The following is an 18,909-nucleotide window of genomic DNA, read 5'->3' as shown; positions in this document are numbered from 1 at the left end:
AGAAAAGGACCATCATGTGCCCAGCCCTCGAGTGGGAAGGAGCATAGCAGGTTCAAAGAACTGAAACAGTGCCACATTGCTCTTACAATAAGATCAAAACTCCTGGGCAAGTCCAGTAGGCTGTCCACCATCTGACCCCTGCCTGCCTCTCCAATGTCATTGCCCTCCTTCCCCACGATTCCTTCCCTCTCTCGTGACCCTCTGGCCACAGTGGCCTCCTTTCTGTTGCCTAAACACACCTAACTGGTTCCTTCTGGGGCTGTGCATATTCTGTTCCCTCTGCGTGTCATTCCCTTCCCCTAGCTCCTTTCTCACCCATCAGATCCTAACTTGGTGTCACATCCTGGAAAAGCCTCTCCTGGTCACTTATCTAAAGTGGCCTTTTCTGAACTCTTCATGAGCCTCATATCTCAAACCTTATTTGTTTTCTTTAGAGAATTGATCTCAATCTGTTATCTTTTGTGCCTTTTAAAGGTCCACATAAGCTAGACTGTAAGCCCTGGGAGGCCAGGGGCCTGCACTACCTTGTTCACTGCAGTAACCCCACCCCCACCACCTGCCCCAGTGCACAAAGCTGACACTGAGAAACTCCTTGTTGATGAATAGAAAGACAAGGGAAATGAGAGAAAGCAAAGAGAGATAGACAAATAGCGACAAGAAGGAGGGAAGGACACAGGGAGGGAGCCAGCTCACTGGAGTCCGCGGAGAAGGGCACGGGAAACATGAGGAGATGCCAGTGAGGTTGGGTAGGTGGTGGTGTTTGTAGGGCCAGGAGCTGACACCGGGCAGGAGGCAGGACTCCTGGGGGGGCAGAAAGCATGCAAACTCAAGGATCAGGCAGACAGCTGAGCCACCGTGGCTCTCCACACTGCACCCTGCAGCTCAAATTAAGTTACAGCCTTTAAAATGGGGTTGACAGGTTGCATGGCTGGTCTGCTAAGTCTGCCGAACCTTAATCCAAATATTTTTCCCTTGGGTGATAAATATTCATCTGTAACCTTTCATTATGCTCACCTGCCCTTCATGCCTGCTCTACCATGGTATTTGCGAGAGGAAATGTAACTAGTCTTGGGGCTGACCGGTTACAAATGTGATTTTGGTTACAGACTAGACAGGAGATTAGTACTAGGGCCCTTCTTAAGTGGACTCCTGGTGTTGAATAGCTCTGTGGTCTTGTAGCTTGGGGCAGAGGGAGAGCATGTGTTACGGAGCCAGCTCATCGTTTGTGGGCCTGATTCAGTGCCAGGAATCAGGTGGAAAAGGAAAAAGGGCTGACATTTGCTAAATGTCCTCTTCATGCCATGCATGAGCTTGAGTGCTTTATAAACTTTATTTCTTTAGCCCCCANGAGATTAGTACTAGGGCCCTTCTTAAGTGGACTCCTGGTGTTGAATAGCTCTGTGGTCTTGTAGCTTGGGGCGGAGGGAGAGCATGTGTTACGGAGCCAGCTCATCGTTTGTGGGCCTGATTCAGTGCCAGGAATCAGATGGAAAAGGAAAAAGGGCTGACATTTGCTAAATGTCCTCTTCATGCCATGCACGAGCTTGAGTGAGTGCTTTATAAACTTTATTTCTTTAGCCCCCTTAAAACACGATAAGATGGATATTATTTTTGTCCTATTTCATAGGGAAAGAATGTATAGGGCAGAGAGGTAAAGTAGTTTTCCTAAGGTCACAAACCTAGTTAGTGATGGAGGTGAGATTTGAACTCCAAGGTCCGTCTCAAAGTCTGTATTCTTTCTATAATGCCATCACTTTCATCAAGATTAATGAAGAGAAAGTGCTTTATTAACTGTTCAGCATGCAACAGGCATTTTTCATGCATTGTTTCATATTATCCTTATAGTAATCCTATGAGTTGGGGATTATTACTCTCTGTATTTTACAAATAAGAAAACCAAGGCTCAAAAAACGTAGGCAGCTTACACAAGGACCTGGGAACTGATAGAGCTAGAATTTGAACTCAGGTCCGACTATCGTCAAAACCTGCACTCTTAATGCTCTGCTCTCTTACTTTTTCTAGTGGAGCGACAAGCAACTTGGAAGGGTGACACATCTCATGTCTTCTCATTTAAGTCTCAAGTGGGGGAAAACATCTGAAGCAAAGGTGTCTTAGCCGCGTGTCTCCTATCTCCCACCATCCCCCTGCACAGAACTTGGGGTCACAGTTCCATGCATAGATTCAACATGTGGTGAGACAGTCTAGCCATGCATCCTCCTGGATGTGATTTGAGGGCTCTGGCGTCACTAGCTTCCCCAGGACAGGTTTGGATTCTCCTCTTGGACCAAGGCCAATTGCTAAGATCAGTAAATATAACCCAGAACCTTCTCTAAAACAAGGGTTAGCAACCTTCTCTGTAAAGGACCAGATAGGAAATATTTTGGTCTTTGTGGGCTGTGTGGTCTCTATGTCATAACTCTTCGACTCTGTTGCTGTAGTGGGAGAGCAGCTACAGATAACACATAAATGGATTAGTGTGGAAACCAAAGTGGTTTCCCTCCCAGAGAAGGCTGTTGGCTATATGGCTTGAGAAAGAAAATGGTTTTCCCGAATATTACAGAAATCCTTCCACTGAGATTTGGCATTGTGTTCTCTCTCTCTCTCTCTCTCTCTCTCTCTCTCTCTCGGTCTCTCTAAGGGACTCTCATTTAATGTGGAAATATTCTCCAGCGGTAAAACAATTAAATCCCCAGCATATTAGTATTGACTGAGTTTATCAGAGGGGAACAATTAAATTTAACTTTGAATTATATTTTAGCCATTTCCATAGCCTCTGCCATCAGAAAAGTCACAGTGTGGTGGGGAGGGTTTGGGAGGAGATGAAGACAGGGAGCTAGAGAGATATAGTCCCTGGAGAGTCAATGGAAAGAAAGGATCTCTGTCTGAGGGTAAATTGAATGCTCACGGAGCCTGTCGTGTTTGACATTTGCCTCAAGCGTTCACAGGGAGAGCAGGTGATGTGAGAAAATATTTCAAGCAAAGGGCATAGAAGAATCTTTTGGGTAGCCAGAGATAATGGTGGGGCATGGGTTGGGGTCATATTAGAGTAACTTTGAATGCCAATAAGAGGAGTTTGTGATTCTTTAGTTGGCAGAAATTTCCAGTTCAGGAGAGAGTTTTTGGGAGTTATTGTGGTCATTGGGTAGAATGAAGACATGAGAGTACTTGGATACCTGAAGAAGAGAGATGAGTAAAGGAGACATGGAAGGTAGAAGGAGGGAAGCAGAAGCCAGGGAATAGGACCAGTGATGACTGGTTTTATTTATTTGGATTGCCATGCTATCAGCTTAAAATGAATAAAGGTCTAGAATAGGCAGATAAAGCTCGCCTCACCTGTGCGGGTGGCAGGCATCACTAATCAATCATAGAACTCTTTCCCACTGAGCCTGGACATGGCCTTACAATCCTGCCATGGGAAGTTACTTTCAAGCTTGCAAAATGATATCTATCTGCATGCTCTAAAGCGGTACTTCTCAAACTTGAGGATGCATATGTACCACCTGAAGATTTTAAGAAACTGCACACACTGATTCAGTAGGTCTGAGGTAGGGCTCGGGACTCACCATCTCTAACAAGCCTCCAGGTGATGTGAGGATGCTATTTAAAGAACCACACTGGAGTCTGGAGGCAAAGAACCTTGAGCAGGGGGTTAACAGGCCCAAATACAAACCTCTGTTCTGTTCTCACAAGCTGTTGGACCTTCAACAATTTGTCTGGCTTCTTTCACCTTGATGTCCTGTCTACGAAAGGGAGATGACTTACATTAATAACACTGCTCAGTGGGATTGGTGAGATGAAGGGAGACCATGGGAAGATGGGCTCTGCGATTGATGGAGAACTATACATTCATTAGATGGTATTACTGTTAATATAGAAATGATGATGATGATGATTAAGGACCACTAAGCAACTGTTAGCAGGGGCTGAGCCCTGGGATAAGGTTGCAAGTGACAGGCAGTTCCGTTAAGGACCAGGGTGACTACTGACTTGTCATTAGGACATTGTTGGCGGCCAGCAAACTGAGGTCAGTCATTCAATAAAACCTGGCCTCAGAAGGGCTGTCCCAGGAGGTCTCACCTGGGACCTGCTATATTTGGAACTGTCCCACAGCGAACCACACACTGTGAGCCCTTGACTGCAGGAATCCCAGACATCCAGTGTTTCACTGTCCAGCCGGTCTTGGATGAACACCCAAGGTTCAAGAATAAGCCAGTGCCTGACCAGATAATAAAGTAAGACCCACAGTTCATTGGAAGGGGGGATGGGGAAGAAAATCCCATGAGGCCTCCAAGCTGAGCTAGTGGCAGGACAGGCCCCGGTGACTTCCAGTTCTTTCTCTGGGTTAGCCAGCGTTTTATCCCTTTGCCTCTTGGGAAAAGANTTTCCTAAGGTCACAAACCTAGTTAGTGATGGAGGTGAGATTTGAACTCCAAGGTCCGTCTCAAAGTCTGTATTCTTTCTATAATGCCATCACTTTCATCAAGATTAATGAAGAGAAAGTGCTTTATTAACTGTTCAGCATGCAACAGGCATTTTTCATGCATTGTTTCATATTATCCTTATAGTAATCCTATGAGTTGGGGATTATTACTCTCTGTATTTTACAAATAAGAAAACCAAGGCTCAAAAAACGTAGGCAGCTTACACAAGGACCTGGGAACTGATAGAGCTAGAATTTGAACTCAGGTCCGACTATCGTCAAAATCTGCACTTTTAATGCTCTGCTCTCTTACTTTTTCTAGTGGAGCGACAAGCAACTTGGAAGGGTGACACACCTCATGTCTTCTCATTTAAGTCTCAAGTGGGGGAAAACATCTGAAGCAAAGGTGTCTTAGCCGCGTGTCTCCTATCTCCCACCATCCCCCTGCACAGAACTTGGGGTCACAGTTCCATGCATAGATTCAACATGTGGTGAGACAGTCTAGCCATGCATCCTCCTGGATGTGATTTGAGGGCTCTGGCGTCACTAGCTTCCCCAGGACAGGTTTGGATTCTCCTCTTGGACCAAGGCCAATTGCTAAGATCAGTAAATATAACCCAGAACCTTCTCTAAAACAAGGGTTAGCAACCTTCTCTGTAAAGGACCAGATAGGAAATATTTTGGTCTTTGTGGGCTGTGTGGTCTCTATGTCATAACTCTTCGACTCTGTTGCTGTAGTGGGAGAGCAGCTACAGATAACACATAAATGGATTAGTGTGGAAACCAAAGTGGTTTCCCTCCCAGAGAAGGCTGTTGGCTATATGGCTTGAGAAAGAAAATGGTTTTCCCGAATATTACAGAAATCCTTCCACTGAGATTTGGCATTGTGTTCTCTCTCTCTCTCTCTCTCTCTCTCTCTCTCTCTCGGTCTCTCTAAGGGACTCTCATTTAATGTGGAAATATTCTCCAGCGGTAAAACAATTAAATCCCCAGCATATTAGTATTGACTGAGTTTATCAGAGGGGAACAATTAAATTTAACTTTGAATTATATTTTAGCCATTTCCATAGCCTCTGCCATCAGAAAAGTCACAGTGTGGTGGGGAGGGTTTGGGAGGAGATGAAGACAGGGAGCTAGAGAGATATAGTCCCTGGAGAGTCAATGGAAAGAAAGGATCTCTGTCTGAGGGTAAATTGAATGCTCACGGAGCCTGTCGTGTTTGACATTTGCCTCAAGCGTTCACAGGGAGAGCAGGTGATGTGAGAAAATATTTCAAGCAAAGGGCATAGAAGAATCTTTTGGGTAGCCAGAGATAATGGTGGGGCATGGGTTGGGGTCATATTAGAGTAACTTTGAATGCCAATAAGAGGAGTTTGTGATTCTTTAGTTGGCAGAAATTTCCAGTTCAGGAGAGAGTTTTTGGGAGTTATTGTGGTCATTGGGTAGAATGAAGACATGAGAGTACTTGGATACCTGAAGAAGAGAGATGAGTAAAGGAGACATGGAAGGTAGAAGGAGGGAAGCAGAAGCCAGGGAATAGGACCAGTGATGACTGGTTTTATTTATTTGGATTGCCATGCTATCAGCTTAAAATGAATAAAGGTCTAGAATAGGCAGATAAAGCTCGCCTCACCTGTGCGGGTGGCAGGCATCACTAATCAATCATAGAACTCTTTCCCACTGAGCCTGGACATGGCCTTACAATCCTGCCATGGGAAGTTACTTTCAAGCTTGCAAAATGATATCTATCTGCATGCTCTAAAGCGGTACTTCTCAAACTTGAGGATGCATATGTACCACCTGAAGATTTTAAGAAACTGCACACACTGATTCAGTAGGTCTGAGGTAGGGCTCGGGACTCACCATCTCTAACAAGCCTCCAGGTGATGTGAGGATGCTATTTAAAGAACCACACTGGAGTCTGGAGGCAAAGAACCTTGAGCAGGGGGTTAACAGGCCCAAATACAAACCTCTGTTCTGTTCTCACAAGCTGTTGGACCTTCAACAATTTGTCTGGCTTCTTTCACCTTGATGTCCTGTCTACGAAAGGGAGATGACTTACATTAATAACACTGCTCAGTGGGATTGGTGAGATGAAGGGAGACCATGGGAAGATGGGCTCTGCGATTGATGGAGAACTATACATTCATTAGATGGTATTACTGTTAATATAGAAATGATGATGATGATGATTAAGGACCACGAAACAACTGTTAGCAGGGGCTGAGCCCTGGGATAAGGTTGCAAGTGACAGGCAGTTCCGTTAAGGACCAGGGTGACTACTGACTTGTCATTAGGACATTGTTGGCGGCCAGCAAACTGAGGTCAGTCATTCAATAAAACCTGGCCTCAGAAGGGCTGTCCCAGGAGGTCTCACCTGGGACCTGCTATATTTGGAACTGTCCCACAGCGAACCACACACTGTGAGCCCTTGACTGCAGGAATCCCAGACATCCAGTGTTTCACTGTCCAGCCGGTCTTGGATGAACACCCAAGGTTCAAGAATAAGCCAGTGCCTGACCAGATAATAAAGTAAGACCCACAGTTCATTGGAAGGGGGGATGGGGAAGAAAATCCCATGAGGCCTCCAAGCTGAGCTAGTGGCAGGACAGGCCCCGGTGACTTCCAGTTCTTTCTCTGGGTTAGCCAGCGTTTTATCCCTTTGCCTCTTGGGAAAAGAATCACCTGCCCCTCATTAGCCATCTGGGCTCTGCCCCTGAAAAGGCTGAAGCCTGAGATGGGAGGAACAAGAACAGCAAATCCTCAGGAAGCAGCAATGACGTGCACTGAACTGTAGGTGACAGAGTGGTTCCAAGGGCTCCCTAGCCAGACTGTGGGCCCGGCAGGCAACAGGCAGGGTGGGGACACAGGGGCAGTGCTCGTCCTGAGCACGTTCTTCCAAAGGGACACCTTGTGAGCGTTTGTTGAGGCTGTGCACTGACAGCGGCTGTGTTCTGACTATGACAAAGGGGCATTAGAAGAAGCAGCCTGAAGGCGGGTCTCCATCCATCCAGAACCAGATCGAAAGGTCAGTGATGAGGCCACGAGACAGGGGGTCTATGGGGCACCCTTCCGGGCTGCCCAGTGTACCCTCCTCAGACCTGGGTGCGCACTATAGCACCTGGAGTGCCTTAGTCAAAGGCCTCTCCTCTGGGAGGACAGTGGGAAACAGGAGGTCTTTGTGAGAAGGGCCTGTCCGCTCAGCGAGAGGCAGCCTGCCCCAGCAGCCTCACGCCAGTGCAGGAAGTCGAGCAGCTCTAACTCAGCTTGGGTCTGAGCCTCCCCTCACCCCTTCAGTCAGGCACTGTGGGCAAGGAATAACAACGATGCAGCTAGCACCGTGCCCTGCTGGCCCCAGCATCAGAAGCTCCCTAGAGATTCAGGAAGCATGATCTGGGGGATGCTTGGGACACCTAAGGAAATCCTTAGAAGACACTCTTGGGACATGAGGCTAGGACCTTAGGCATATCTAGAGCCTTCGTTGAGGTCACAGGTGTGCATTAATGCTAGAATTCCAACTCCTTGGGTACTTTAAGGGGTACTATGTTCTCAGAGGACTTTAGTCTAGCTAGTCTAGCTTCTAAATCACTTTGCAAGGAGCACCTGACTTTAAATGCTACAACAAGGGTACCGCCAGACCTGAAGTTGACTCTGAGGAGCCTCCCTGGACAGCACCAGGCAGCTCGGGCTCCGTGTCGGCAGCCAGGCATGCTACCAGGGCAGCTCGGGCTCCGTGTCGGCAACCGGGCATGCTACAGGGCAGCTCGGGCTCCGCGTCGGCAGCCGGTCATGCTACAGGGCAGCTCGGGCTCCGTGTTGGCAGCCGGCCATGCTACCAGGGCAGCTCGGGCTCCACGTCGGCAGCCGGTCATGCTACAGGGCAGCTCGGGCTCCATGTCGGCAGCCGGGCATGCTACCAGGGCCTCTGCCTCTTCCTGTCTTGCAGCTTTTATAAATCCAACTACGTGCAAAAGTTCCACTACTCCCGGCCTGTGCGCAAAGGGACCGTCGACCCTGAGAATGAGTTTGCCGTGAGTATCTCCCCTCCCCTTCAGCAGCCTTGACCATTCCCCCCGGGGCCACCTTGACCACCCAGAGCAGGTACCTGTCAATGTCAGAATGGGAGGGCATTTGATCCAAAGCAGAAAGAGGTAAAACTAACGNGTGATTCTTTAGTTGGCAGAAATTTCCAGTTCAGGAGAGAGTTTTTGGGAGTTATTGTGGTCATTGGGTAGAATGAAGACATGAGAGTACTTGGATACCTGAAGAAGAGAGATGAGTAAAGGAGACATGGAAGGTAGAAGGAGGGAAGCAGAAGCCAGGGAATAGGACCAGTGATGACTGGTTTTATTTATTTGGATTGCCATGCTATCAGCTTAAAATGAATAAAGGTCTAGAATAGGCAGATAAAGCTCGCCTCACCTGTGCGGGTGGCAGGCATCACTAATCAATCATAGAACTCTTTCCCACTGAGCCTGGACATGGCCTTACAATCCTGCCATGGGAAGTTACTTTCAAGCTTGCAAAATGATATCTATCTGCATGCTCTAAAGCGGTACTTCTCAAACTTGAGGATGCATATGTACCACCTGAAGATTTTAAGAAACTGCACACACTGATTCAGTAGGTCTGAGGTAGGGCTCGGGACTCACCATCTCTAACAAGCCTCCAGGTGATGTGAGGATGCTATTTAAAGAACCACACTGGAGTCTGGAGGCAAAGAACCTTGAGCAGGGGGTTAACAGGCCCAAATACAAACCTCTGTTCTGTTCTCACAAGCTGTTGGACCTTCAACAATTTGTCTGGCTTCTTTCACCTTGATGTCCTGTCTACGAAAGGGAGATGACTTACATTAATAACACTGCTCAGTGGGATTGGTGAGATGAAGGGAGACCATGGGAAGATGGGCTCTGCGATTGATGGAGAACTATACATTCATTAGATGGTATTACTGTTAATATAGAAATGATGATGATGATGATTAAGGACCACTAAGCAACTGTTAGCAGGGGCTGAGCCCTGGGATAAGGTTGCAAGTGACAGGCAGTTCCGTTAAGGACCAGGGTGACTACTGACTTGTCATTAGGACATTGTTGGCGGCCAGCAAACTGAGGTCAGTCATTCAATAAAACCTGGCCTCAGAAGGGCTGTCCCAGGAGGTCTCACCTGGGACCTGCTATATTTGGAACTGTCCCACAGCGAACCACACACTGTGAGCCCTTGACTGCAGGAATCCCAGACATCCAGTGTTTCACTGTCCAGCCGGTCTTGGATGAACACCCAAGGTTCAAGAATAAGCCAGTGCCTGACCAGATAATAAAGTAAGACCCACAGTTCATTGGAAGGGGGGATGGGGAAGAAAATCCCATGAGGCCTCCAAGCTGAGCTAGTGGCAGGACAGGCCCCGGTGACTTCCAGTTCTTTCTCTGGGTTAGCCACCGTTTTATCCCTTTGCCTCTTGGGAAAAGAATCACCTGCCCCTCATTAGCCATCTGGGCTCTGCCCCTGAAAAGGCTGAAGCCTGAGATGGGAGGAACAAGAACAGCAAATCCTCAGGAAGCAGCAATGACGTGCACTGAACTGTAGGTGACAGAGTGGTTCCAAGGGCTCCCTAGCCAGACTGTGGGCCCGGCAGGCAACAGGCAGGGTGGGGACACAGGGGCAGTGCTCGTCCTGAGCACGTTCTTCCAAAGGGACACCTTGTGAGCGTTTGTTGAGGCTGTGCACTGACAGCGGCTGTGTTCTGACTATGACAAAGGGGCATTAGAAGAAGCAGCCTGAAGGCGGGTCTCCATCCATCCAGAACCAGATCGAAAGGTCAGTGATGAGGCCACGAGACAGGGGGTCTATGGGGCACCCTTCCGGGCTGCCCAGTGTACCCTCCTCAGACCTGGGTGCGCACTATAGCACCTGGAGTGCCTTAGTCAAAGGCCTCTCCTCTGGGAGGACAGTGGGAAACAGGAGGTCTTTGTGAGAAGGGCCTGTCCGCTCAGCGAGAGGCAGCCTGCCCCAGCAGCCTCACGCCAGTGCAGGAAGTCGAGCAGCTCTAACTCAGCTTGGGTCTGAGCCTCCCCTCACCCCTTCAGTCAGGCACTGTGGGCAAGGAATAACAACGATGCAGCTAGCACCGTGCCCTGCTGGCCCCAGCATCAGAAGCTCCCTAGAGATTCAGGAAGCATGATCTGGGGGATGCTTGGGACACCTAAGGAAATCCTTAGAAGACACTCTTGGGACATGAGGCTAGGACCTTAGGCATATCTAGAGCCTTCGTTGAGGTCACAGGTGTGCATTAATGCTAGAATGCCAACTCCTTGGGTACTTTAAGGGGTACTATGTTCTCAGAGGACTTTAGTCTAGCTAGTCTAGCTTCTAAATCACTTTGCAAGGAGCACCTGATTTTAAATGCTACAACAAGGGTACCGCCAGACCTGAAGTTGACTCTGAGGAGCCTCCCTGGACAGCACCAGGCAGCTCGGGCTCCGTGTCGGCAGCCGGGCATGCTACCAGGGCCTCTGCCTCTTCCTGTCTTGCAGCTTTTATAAATCCAACTACGTGCAAAAGTTCCACTACTCCCGGCCTGTGCGCAAAGGGACCGTCGACCCTGAGAATGAGTTTGCCGTGAGTATCTCCCCTCCCCTTCAGCAGCCTTGACCATTCCCCCCGGGGCCACCTTGACCACCCAGAGCAGGTACCTGTCAATGTCAGAATGGGAGGGCATTTGATCCAAAGCAGAAAGAGGTAAAACTAACGTCTATCGATATGATGACACCTATTCTCCAGTCTTTTCTATTGGGTTTGTTTTCGTTTCTTGAGCCTCTCCACTTTCGAGCTAGAGTCCAGGCCTTATGTGAGATGCACTTTTCAACCACGGGGCATTCAGGCATTTCCAGAAGGTAGGAACCCTCAGGCTAAGTAGGGTTGTTGATGAAGTCAAACCTTCCAGGAAATAAGAAGCTACAGCTATTTCAGTCCTCAGTATCCCCTGTGTTCTTCCCAGCTAGGGAATTCTGTCTGCTGTTTCCAAGGCTGGAGTGAGGAGGCGGCTCTAAATTTCTCTTAGCTTTTTGCGTTAGACTGTGATTCTTCATATTTTGGGAGTCAATGGCCTTTTAAGAATGTAACACTGTGAACCCTCCCCCCAGAAAATGCAGGTAGATGCATTCAATATTGCTTTAAAATTCTAATGATCCAGAGATTCAGATTAAAATTTACCCGGTCTAAATTCAGGGAAAACATTAGGAAAGAATTCTTAAGGGTAAGGCGGGAGTGTGTTTCTGAGTCTTGCAACATTTATCTGGACTCTGGGTAGATGAGAGGTTTGGGGGCCTGGCTGGGTTCTTGCCAAATTTCTCTGATGGCCAGTTTTCATGAAGTGTGTTGCTTTCCTGCCCTTGCCACCCCCTGCTTATGGGACAGTCGATGTGGATCGAGAGAACCTCCTTCATAACTGCATACAAGCTTCCAGGGATCCTGCGCTGGTTTGAGGTGGTTCAGATGTCCCAGGTGAGTCTCCAGGCCTTCGGGGCATAGCCAGTCTCAGGAGCCCCTTTAAACTATAAGAAGTCAACAAGCATTTGTTCAAAGCCCAGAATTCCAATGCAGGAAGGGACCTGTGGTACCGTCCAGATCACCTGTTTTCAGATTTTTCTTTTAAGCATCAGACAAATGTTTCCCCCCGGCAAATGAAACCTACACAGAATCTTATAATAAAGCTGATGAATGGGAGCTTCTGTGGTTGGGTGCAGCGGGGAGGCAGAGGGCCTAGAACACCATGCCCTCAATCCTACCTTCATCTCTTCCTATCTCAGCAGCACCTTGGGGCTGCTCCGCAGACTCTCACTGTGAACCCATTCTATAGTTGGATAAACGAGACTAAGAGAGAGGAAACCACACAGAGGCAAAGCTCTGGCTAGGCTGCAATTCTTTGAACTCCCCTTGGGGAGATAGCCTGTCTTTTGCTTCTCAACATACTTCAGGGTCTCCACGTCCTTAAGCAGTTAAGGATCTTGCAGCTCCCAGGATGCAAAGGAAAGGCCAGGGTGGTCGCGAGGAAACATGGGGACATACTCAGGGTGTCAATCATTTACTTATTTAATAAATATTTAATGAGTACCTGACACATGTCAAGCACCTAGAGATTTTTCGGTAGAGCTTACAATCTAGCAGGGAAGACATTCTGTAGAGTTGAAATAAGTATAATAATGTCATGGTAATAAGCAGTATGGGGAAAAATAAAGGACAGGGGGTGGTGGAGAGATGCTACATTGAATAGGGTGGCCAGAGAACACCACCCTGCCAGAATGGCTTTTGAGAAATCCCTGGTGGAAGTGAGGGAGTGATCCACACAAATATTACAGAGAAGGACATTCTCGCAGAGGGGCCAGCAAGTGTACAAGCCCTGGGGACGAAACATGCTTGTACTTGCCTCAGAGCAAGTGAGGGTGAGTAGTGGGACCCTGATACCAGATCCTGTAGGACCTCATAGGCCACCATAAGGACTTTAGCTTTTCCACTCACCATGAGCAGAGAAAGGACATGATCTGACTGATGTTGTCAAGCTACTGTATTACCGGCTTGAGACCGTCCTGCTCTAGCCCTTAATGTCCCCCAGCAGCTTGATGGCCCTCTGATCTCCCCTTCATGGGCTTGGCCTAGACCTTAGGGAAAATATCATAATGATGACATCAGCAAACTTCTCTCAAGCACGTGCTGACCTGTTCACATGCATGATCTCATGTAAACCGCTCCACAGTACGACGAAGTAGATATTCGTACCCACTTCACAGATGAGGGCACTGATGTCCTGTGTGAGTTTGTGGGTTATTTAAGCTTAGTGAAAGAAGTGGGGTTTGATTTTCACCTCCTATATCAGACGTCTGGTCCAGATTCACTCTCTCCTTCCTGAACATGTCCCCAGCCCATCCCGACATCAGTGGCACCCTGGAAAGAAATGTGTCATGGGACACGTTAGTACATGATAAGCTTTGACAGGTGTCCCAGGCACAGTATCAAGGGCTTTACAGCGTTATCCCATCTAATGCTCACAAAACCCTGTGATGTATGTACTCTTACTAATCCCATTTTTGAGGTGAGGAATCAGAAACTTTCTGCTAATATGTAGCCTCCAGCCGGTGGCCCTGGCTGTGTCTTATCCTCTGGTGGCACTCTGCTCTAGCTGCCCCTGCTAGGCTGTGGGCAACCTGAGGGAGTCCCTGCTCTACTCCCTGCCCTTCCCATCGCCCCCCAGCCCCTCTATGGTGTTTTTCCTCAAAGCACCCATCACCCCCTAATAGACTCTTAATGTGCTTGCGGGTTTATTTTTAATATCTAGAATTTTAAACATAACATGTTAGAATATAATCTCCACTAGGATATAAGCTCCAGAAAGAGAGATTTTTTTTGTCTGTTTTGTTCCCTACCATATCTCTGAGTGCAAAAATTAGTCTCGGGCACATAATTGGTGCTCAAGATTATTATTTGCTAAGTAAAGCCATCAATCAATTACTCACTTAATAAGCAGAAATCCTTAATATCATGAGCGGGTTATCTTGTTTTGTGAACTCAGGATTGTGAAGTTAGGAAAGAGTCAACCTTTTTGTTTTGCCTTGTTTATCTGGATGCCTTCTGAGAGAAGGGGTTTGGAAAACATCCAAAAAGTTGATCCGAGTGAACTTACCGCTAATAGCGTCTCTTAGTTGAGTTACCAAGAACTTCAGGATGTCTCAGACATAAAAGTTTCATGCCTGCCAAGTGAGTTCATTTTCAAAAATCTGTTTTTGTCCTATGTGTATTGGTATCTTGTCGGCTGTTTCTTGCACAAACTGTCACGACTACAGTACTGTTTGTACAGAGTGGTNAAAAGTTTCATGCCTGCCAAGTGAGTTCATTTTCAAAAATCTGTTTTTGTCCTATGTGTATTGGTATCTTGTTGTCGGCTGTTTCTTGCACAAACTGTCACGACTACAGTACTGTTTGTACAGAGTGGGGTTTTCCGATAGAATTCCAGTGTCAGTTCTGTGAATCGAGGATCCTTTCCTTGTGCTTGGACCTGGGAACACTCAGTCTTCCCAAGGGCTCGGAGAACCACTTTCAACTGGGGCACTAACAAGCTATGTATGTTGACAAATGCTGTATAACTCTGGGCCTTAGTTTTCATCAGCTCTAAGATAGAGATTGAAAAACTATGGAATTTCAGAGCTGAAAGGCACTGCAGTGGTCAGTTGGTCCAAGAGCTACAAATTCAAAAACCTTCCGAACCCAGAAAGATCCTGCAAATACGTGAAATCCTCTCATTAAGACAGCAAGGCATGGCATAAGCTGTGGCAAGCACCCTCCAGTTGAATTAAATCTTTATAACATGAGAACTCGTGCATGGGCTCTATGGTAGGCCTCTCCACGCCCAGTTTGGCCTACAATTGTGCAGTATGCAAACCTGTGCCTGGTTCTTGTCCAGTCCCATTATTGGCTTATAACCACACTGAAGCCCAGAGTGGGACTTGACCTGTTCAAGTGATCAGTGGTAGGAGTAAATTGTAATAATAACTTAGCCTGTCTTGTGCAGCTCACGGGATTCATAAGAGGATTTAGGAGGGTGATATAAGGGAAATGCCTTTGAAGAATATGAAATGCCACTTGATTGCAAGGGATTACCATCACTTCATTTTTTGGCTGATGTTTCTCCCCCTTAAAACTGTTTCCAAAGTATTTGCTCCCTGATAATTTAGTTTCCCCCACAGCCGTTGGGCAAGGGTTACACACCTCTACCTCTGATAAGGAAACCAGACTCAGCTTAGAAAAGGGGCCAGAGATCCAAGGACTTGACTGAGCCCTAACGACCAATAATAAGGCAAGTCTGGTAGCTGGAGTGGGCCTCCTGTGGTGAGAGAAGCTTGCCTTTAGAATCAGGGATCCCTCCCCCCCTGTTTCCTCCCAGCTCTGCTGCCATCTGCCCTGGGGCAAGCGACCCCTGCTGTCTAGGGAACAAAAGGAGAGTGCTTGGGTGTGGTGTAAACCCAACCTGGGCTGACATGTGGGAGGCAATCAGTAAATGGAGCCAGGCCCCATTATCATGATCATTGCTTTTATTCCTGTTATCAGCCCCTAACATCCAGGCCTCCCACCAAATACATAACCCCCGTAACTCTGCTGAGAGCTATAACTCAGGCGTAGGTAAAAAACCGAAAGAATTTTCATTCTCATTCTCTGTTCCTGATGGCTGTAATGAGGTTAAAGACTTAGATTCAAAAATAGCTTCAGAAATGAGGAAAAAAGCCAATCAATAGGACTTTCCATTTTTAATAACTCACCTTAAAGCCTGCGTGTTTCAGACATGCCAGGCTATTGTTGAAATCCAGGTGTGGTGCTGGGTTCAATCCACGTGGTCATGACAGATTTTCCTTAGAACTCAGTCTAGACCTTGGCTCTGTAAAGTCCCTGCGGGGCTGGTCTGTGTGCTTGACAGAAACGAGACCATGGATTATAGCTTGTGGCGTATGGACTGCAGCCCCACCAGCCGGAGCAGCCTTCCCCGGGAGTCCATTTCCCTCCTTGTATGTGTGCACGTGTGTGTGCGAGCGCATGTGTGTGCGTGTTTGAATGTGTTTGTGTGAATGTGGCAGGGGGCAGAAAGAAAGAGAGGTGGAGTCTATTCCCACGGCCTCTGTACTACAGAAAGCAGCCATCCTCAAAAATGTCCAGAAGCAAGGGGTGAGGAGGCTAGGATTCCACAGATCCAAGGAAATGGTTTAAAAAGATGGCTAAGAGCATGGCTATAGAGGCTGGCCTGTCCTTCTCATACAAGCAGTTATAACAACTAACAGGTCCCAGTTTTTAAAGAACTCTGCTGGAGTCAAATGTCATATTATCTCAGACAATCTTTGCTACTTACCCAATGAGGCAGGCACTATATCACCATTATGTCACAGATGGAAATGTGGGTCCTTCTTCCAACACGTCTTCTCCAGTTGCTCGACCCTTCTGTCCAGCCTCTACCCTGCCCTGCCAGCAAGACTTCCCTTCTTAAGGACAGCTGCCGGCCTCTGTCCTAACACCAACAAGAATTAATAACAATGGCTGCCAGCTACTCCCTGAAGCAGGTTTTCTTATCCTCTGTCCTCGTGTTACCAGAGTCAACCCAGGCTCAGAAGCTTTAGAAAATTTTCCCAAGGTCACACAGCTAAAAAAAAAAAATGGCAGAGCTGAGATTTATACTCAGTTTTAATTTGTTTAGTTCAAGGGTCCGCAAACTATGGCTTGTGGGCCGGACCCCACTAGCGCCTATTTTGGTAAGTAGTTCCATTGTAACAACTGGGTTCATTCATTTGCCTACTGCCTGTTGCTGCTTTCTCCCTGCAATTGCAGGCTGTGTCCTTGCCGCAGAGCCTAAAATATTTACTGTCTGGCCCATTCACAGAAAAAGTGTGCAGCCCCCCTTGCTTAGTTTTGTATTCCAGATCCCATCTTTTGAAAACCACACTGTTTTCCCAGTTCCCATTTGATGGCACTCCATTTACATTGCTTTCTAAGAGGTGTTGGAAGGGGGTTTCCTTTGATCTTCTCAACTAAATTGACCTGCCTTGGATCAGTGACCCTTTATACAACAACCGACCTTAGGACCTACTATGGGTCAGGCAGGGTGATCAGATCGCCAGCTGCCCACACACAGCTAGTAGCTCACACATAGTAGGTGCACAACCGGAGAGAATTGAATTGGAACGTGTTTCGCCCCGGTAATAAGAAGAGAACCCCCCCGCAGCATAGCAGGCCTCTGAAACCCCAGCAAGTTCCTAAGACTTCCTGCCTCTTCCTCCCCAGGGAAATGCCTTTCTCACTAAGCAGAAAGTTAGCCTTTCTCTCCCCAGACAGAAGACAGCCCCTAGAGCTCACTAATTATAACAAGAGCCTGTTACAACCCCTTGGGGAGCATTGCCTCATTTGAATTCCAGCCCCAAATGAAATCAACACCAATAATTATATCTGTTTTTAAAGCAACCTGCTAAGGCCCTTTCTTCTTGGTGATCTCATTTTCAACAGACCACAATTAGCCCCCTGGAGAATGCCATCGAAACCATGTCCACGGCCAATGAGAAGATCCTGATGATGGTCAACCAGTACCAGAGTGACGAAAGCCTCCCCATTAACCCGCTCTCCATGCTCCTGAACGGGATCGTGGACCCCGCTGTCATGGGAGGGTTCGCCAAGTACGAGAAGGTGAGGGCTTCTATCCTCCTGCTCCCCGACGCCGCCACCCCACCCCACCCCACCCCCGCTACCCCGTGACCACAATGCAGTGGCGGGAGGGCGGAGGGCCCGGGAGCAGATGTAGCTGCATGTCACTATATTCCTGTGGCTGTCTGTCCCCCAAAGGGACACTTCAGCTTGGTGGGACCTCAAACACCTTCCAGAGTTCCTACAGTGCCTCTCTCATCTCGTTTCTACCCTCAATCCCACATTGTGCTGTGGCAGGAAGGAGCAGGGGTCACAAGTATCCCCTAGTCCATGGGGCACATCCACACACGTCCCACAGGGAAAGCTCTGGGTCTGAGCCCAATCACAGAGGCACAGGAGCCACACATCAAAGTACACGCCACTCGTGTGGACCCATCTCCACAGATGATTGAGACGACCTCTACAAATGGGAAGAAAGGAAAACCCAGAATCTGGGAAAATATAGAAAGGCTAGGAGATCAACTTCAAAATGGGAGTTATAATCTGGGCATCCGGGTCATAAGGTCTCTGCAGAGATGCCCACACATTTTAGCCACAGATTTTATTGTTGAGCCTTCTGTTATCTAATAAGGTGAAATGCCTGTAGTTATACGAGTCACATTTTCCACTGGGCGAAAGTACCAAATTCTCAGTAGAGGGACATAGGTTTTCCCAGCATTGACGTAGAGTACGAAGGTTTATTTGGCTTTTACCTAGTCCATACATTAATGGCACAGAGGGGAAAATGGACTCCTCATTCTAATATCTCATAATGAATTCCCTATTTATCTTTTCTATGCCCTCCCCTGATGTCAAACTAAGAATACAATGCAGAAGTATAATTCAGGGACAGTAATTTCAGTCACCCAAGCTGTCCTTCTAGCTACACTTGGATATCCCATTAGTCATAATCAGTAAGCCTTTGTTCAGCCATGAGGGGTGATAATATATGTCTGTGTATGTGCGTACACACTGAGGACAGAAGTCCAGAAAGAGCTAGGGGCTGCCAGGGGCACGCACAGTAAGGGAGGTGGTGAGGGGAGCTGGAAGACCACAGGTGGATGCCTTCCCTAGTCCTTGTCCCCAGGGCAATGCTCTCAGACTTGATGAGGCCTCAGAATCCCAGGCAGGCCTTCTCCTCCACCCCCACCCCACCCCGAAGTTCTGATTCAGTAGGTCTAGGTGGGACGCAAGAATTTGCATGTCTGGCAAGTTCCCAGTGATGTTGATGCTTCTGCTTCTGGGGGGCTTTGAGAACTGCTTCCCTGGGGTTTGTGGCCCTT

At 47.8% G+C, this 18,909-nt stretch overlaps 1 protein-coding gene across 1 annotated transcript in view; it reads left to right on the top strand.

The window, feature by feature from the left end:
• The window catches only part of LOC100465628 (dedicator of cytokinesis protein 2-like), a 101,231-nt gene that overhangs the window by 69,078 nt on the left and 13,244 nt on the right, over window positions 1-18,909 (top strand). Inside the window, exons 15-18 of the mRNA XM_034656750.1 lie at window positions 4,151-4,232; window positions 8,367-8,451; window positions 11,837-11,923; window positions 17,453-17,629. Coding sequence (XP_034512641.1) covers window positions 4,151-4,232; window positions 8,367-8,451; window positions 11,837-11,923; window positions 17,453-17,629 — 431 coding nt within the window. The remainder of the gene's footprint in view (window positions 1-4,150; window positions 4,233-8,366; window positions 8,452-11,836; window positions 11,924-17,452; window positions 17,630-18,909) is intronic.

The sequence above is a fragment of the Ailuropoda melanoleuca genome, chromosome 3, assembly GCF_002007445.2.
Source record: "Ailuropoda melanoleuca isolate Jingjing chromosome 3, ASM200744v2, whole genome shotgun sequence".
Taxonomy (NCBI): domain Eukaryota; kingdom Metazoa; phylum Chordata; class Mammalia; order Carnivora; family Ursidae; genus Ailuropoda; species Ailuropoda melanoleuca.
The sequence above is the reverse complement of the archived record's forward strand: the minus strand, read 5'-3'. Positions and strand labels throughout refer to the sequence as shown.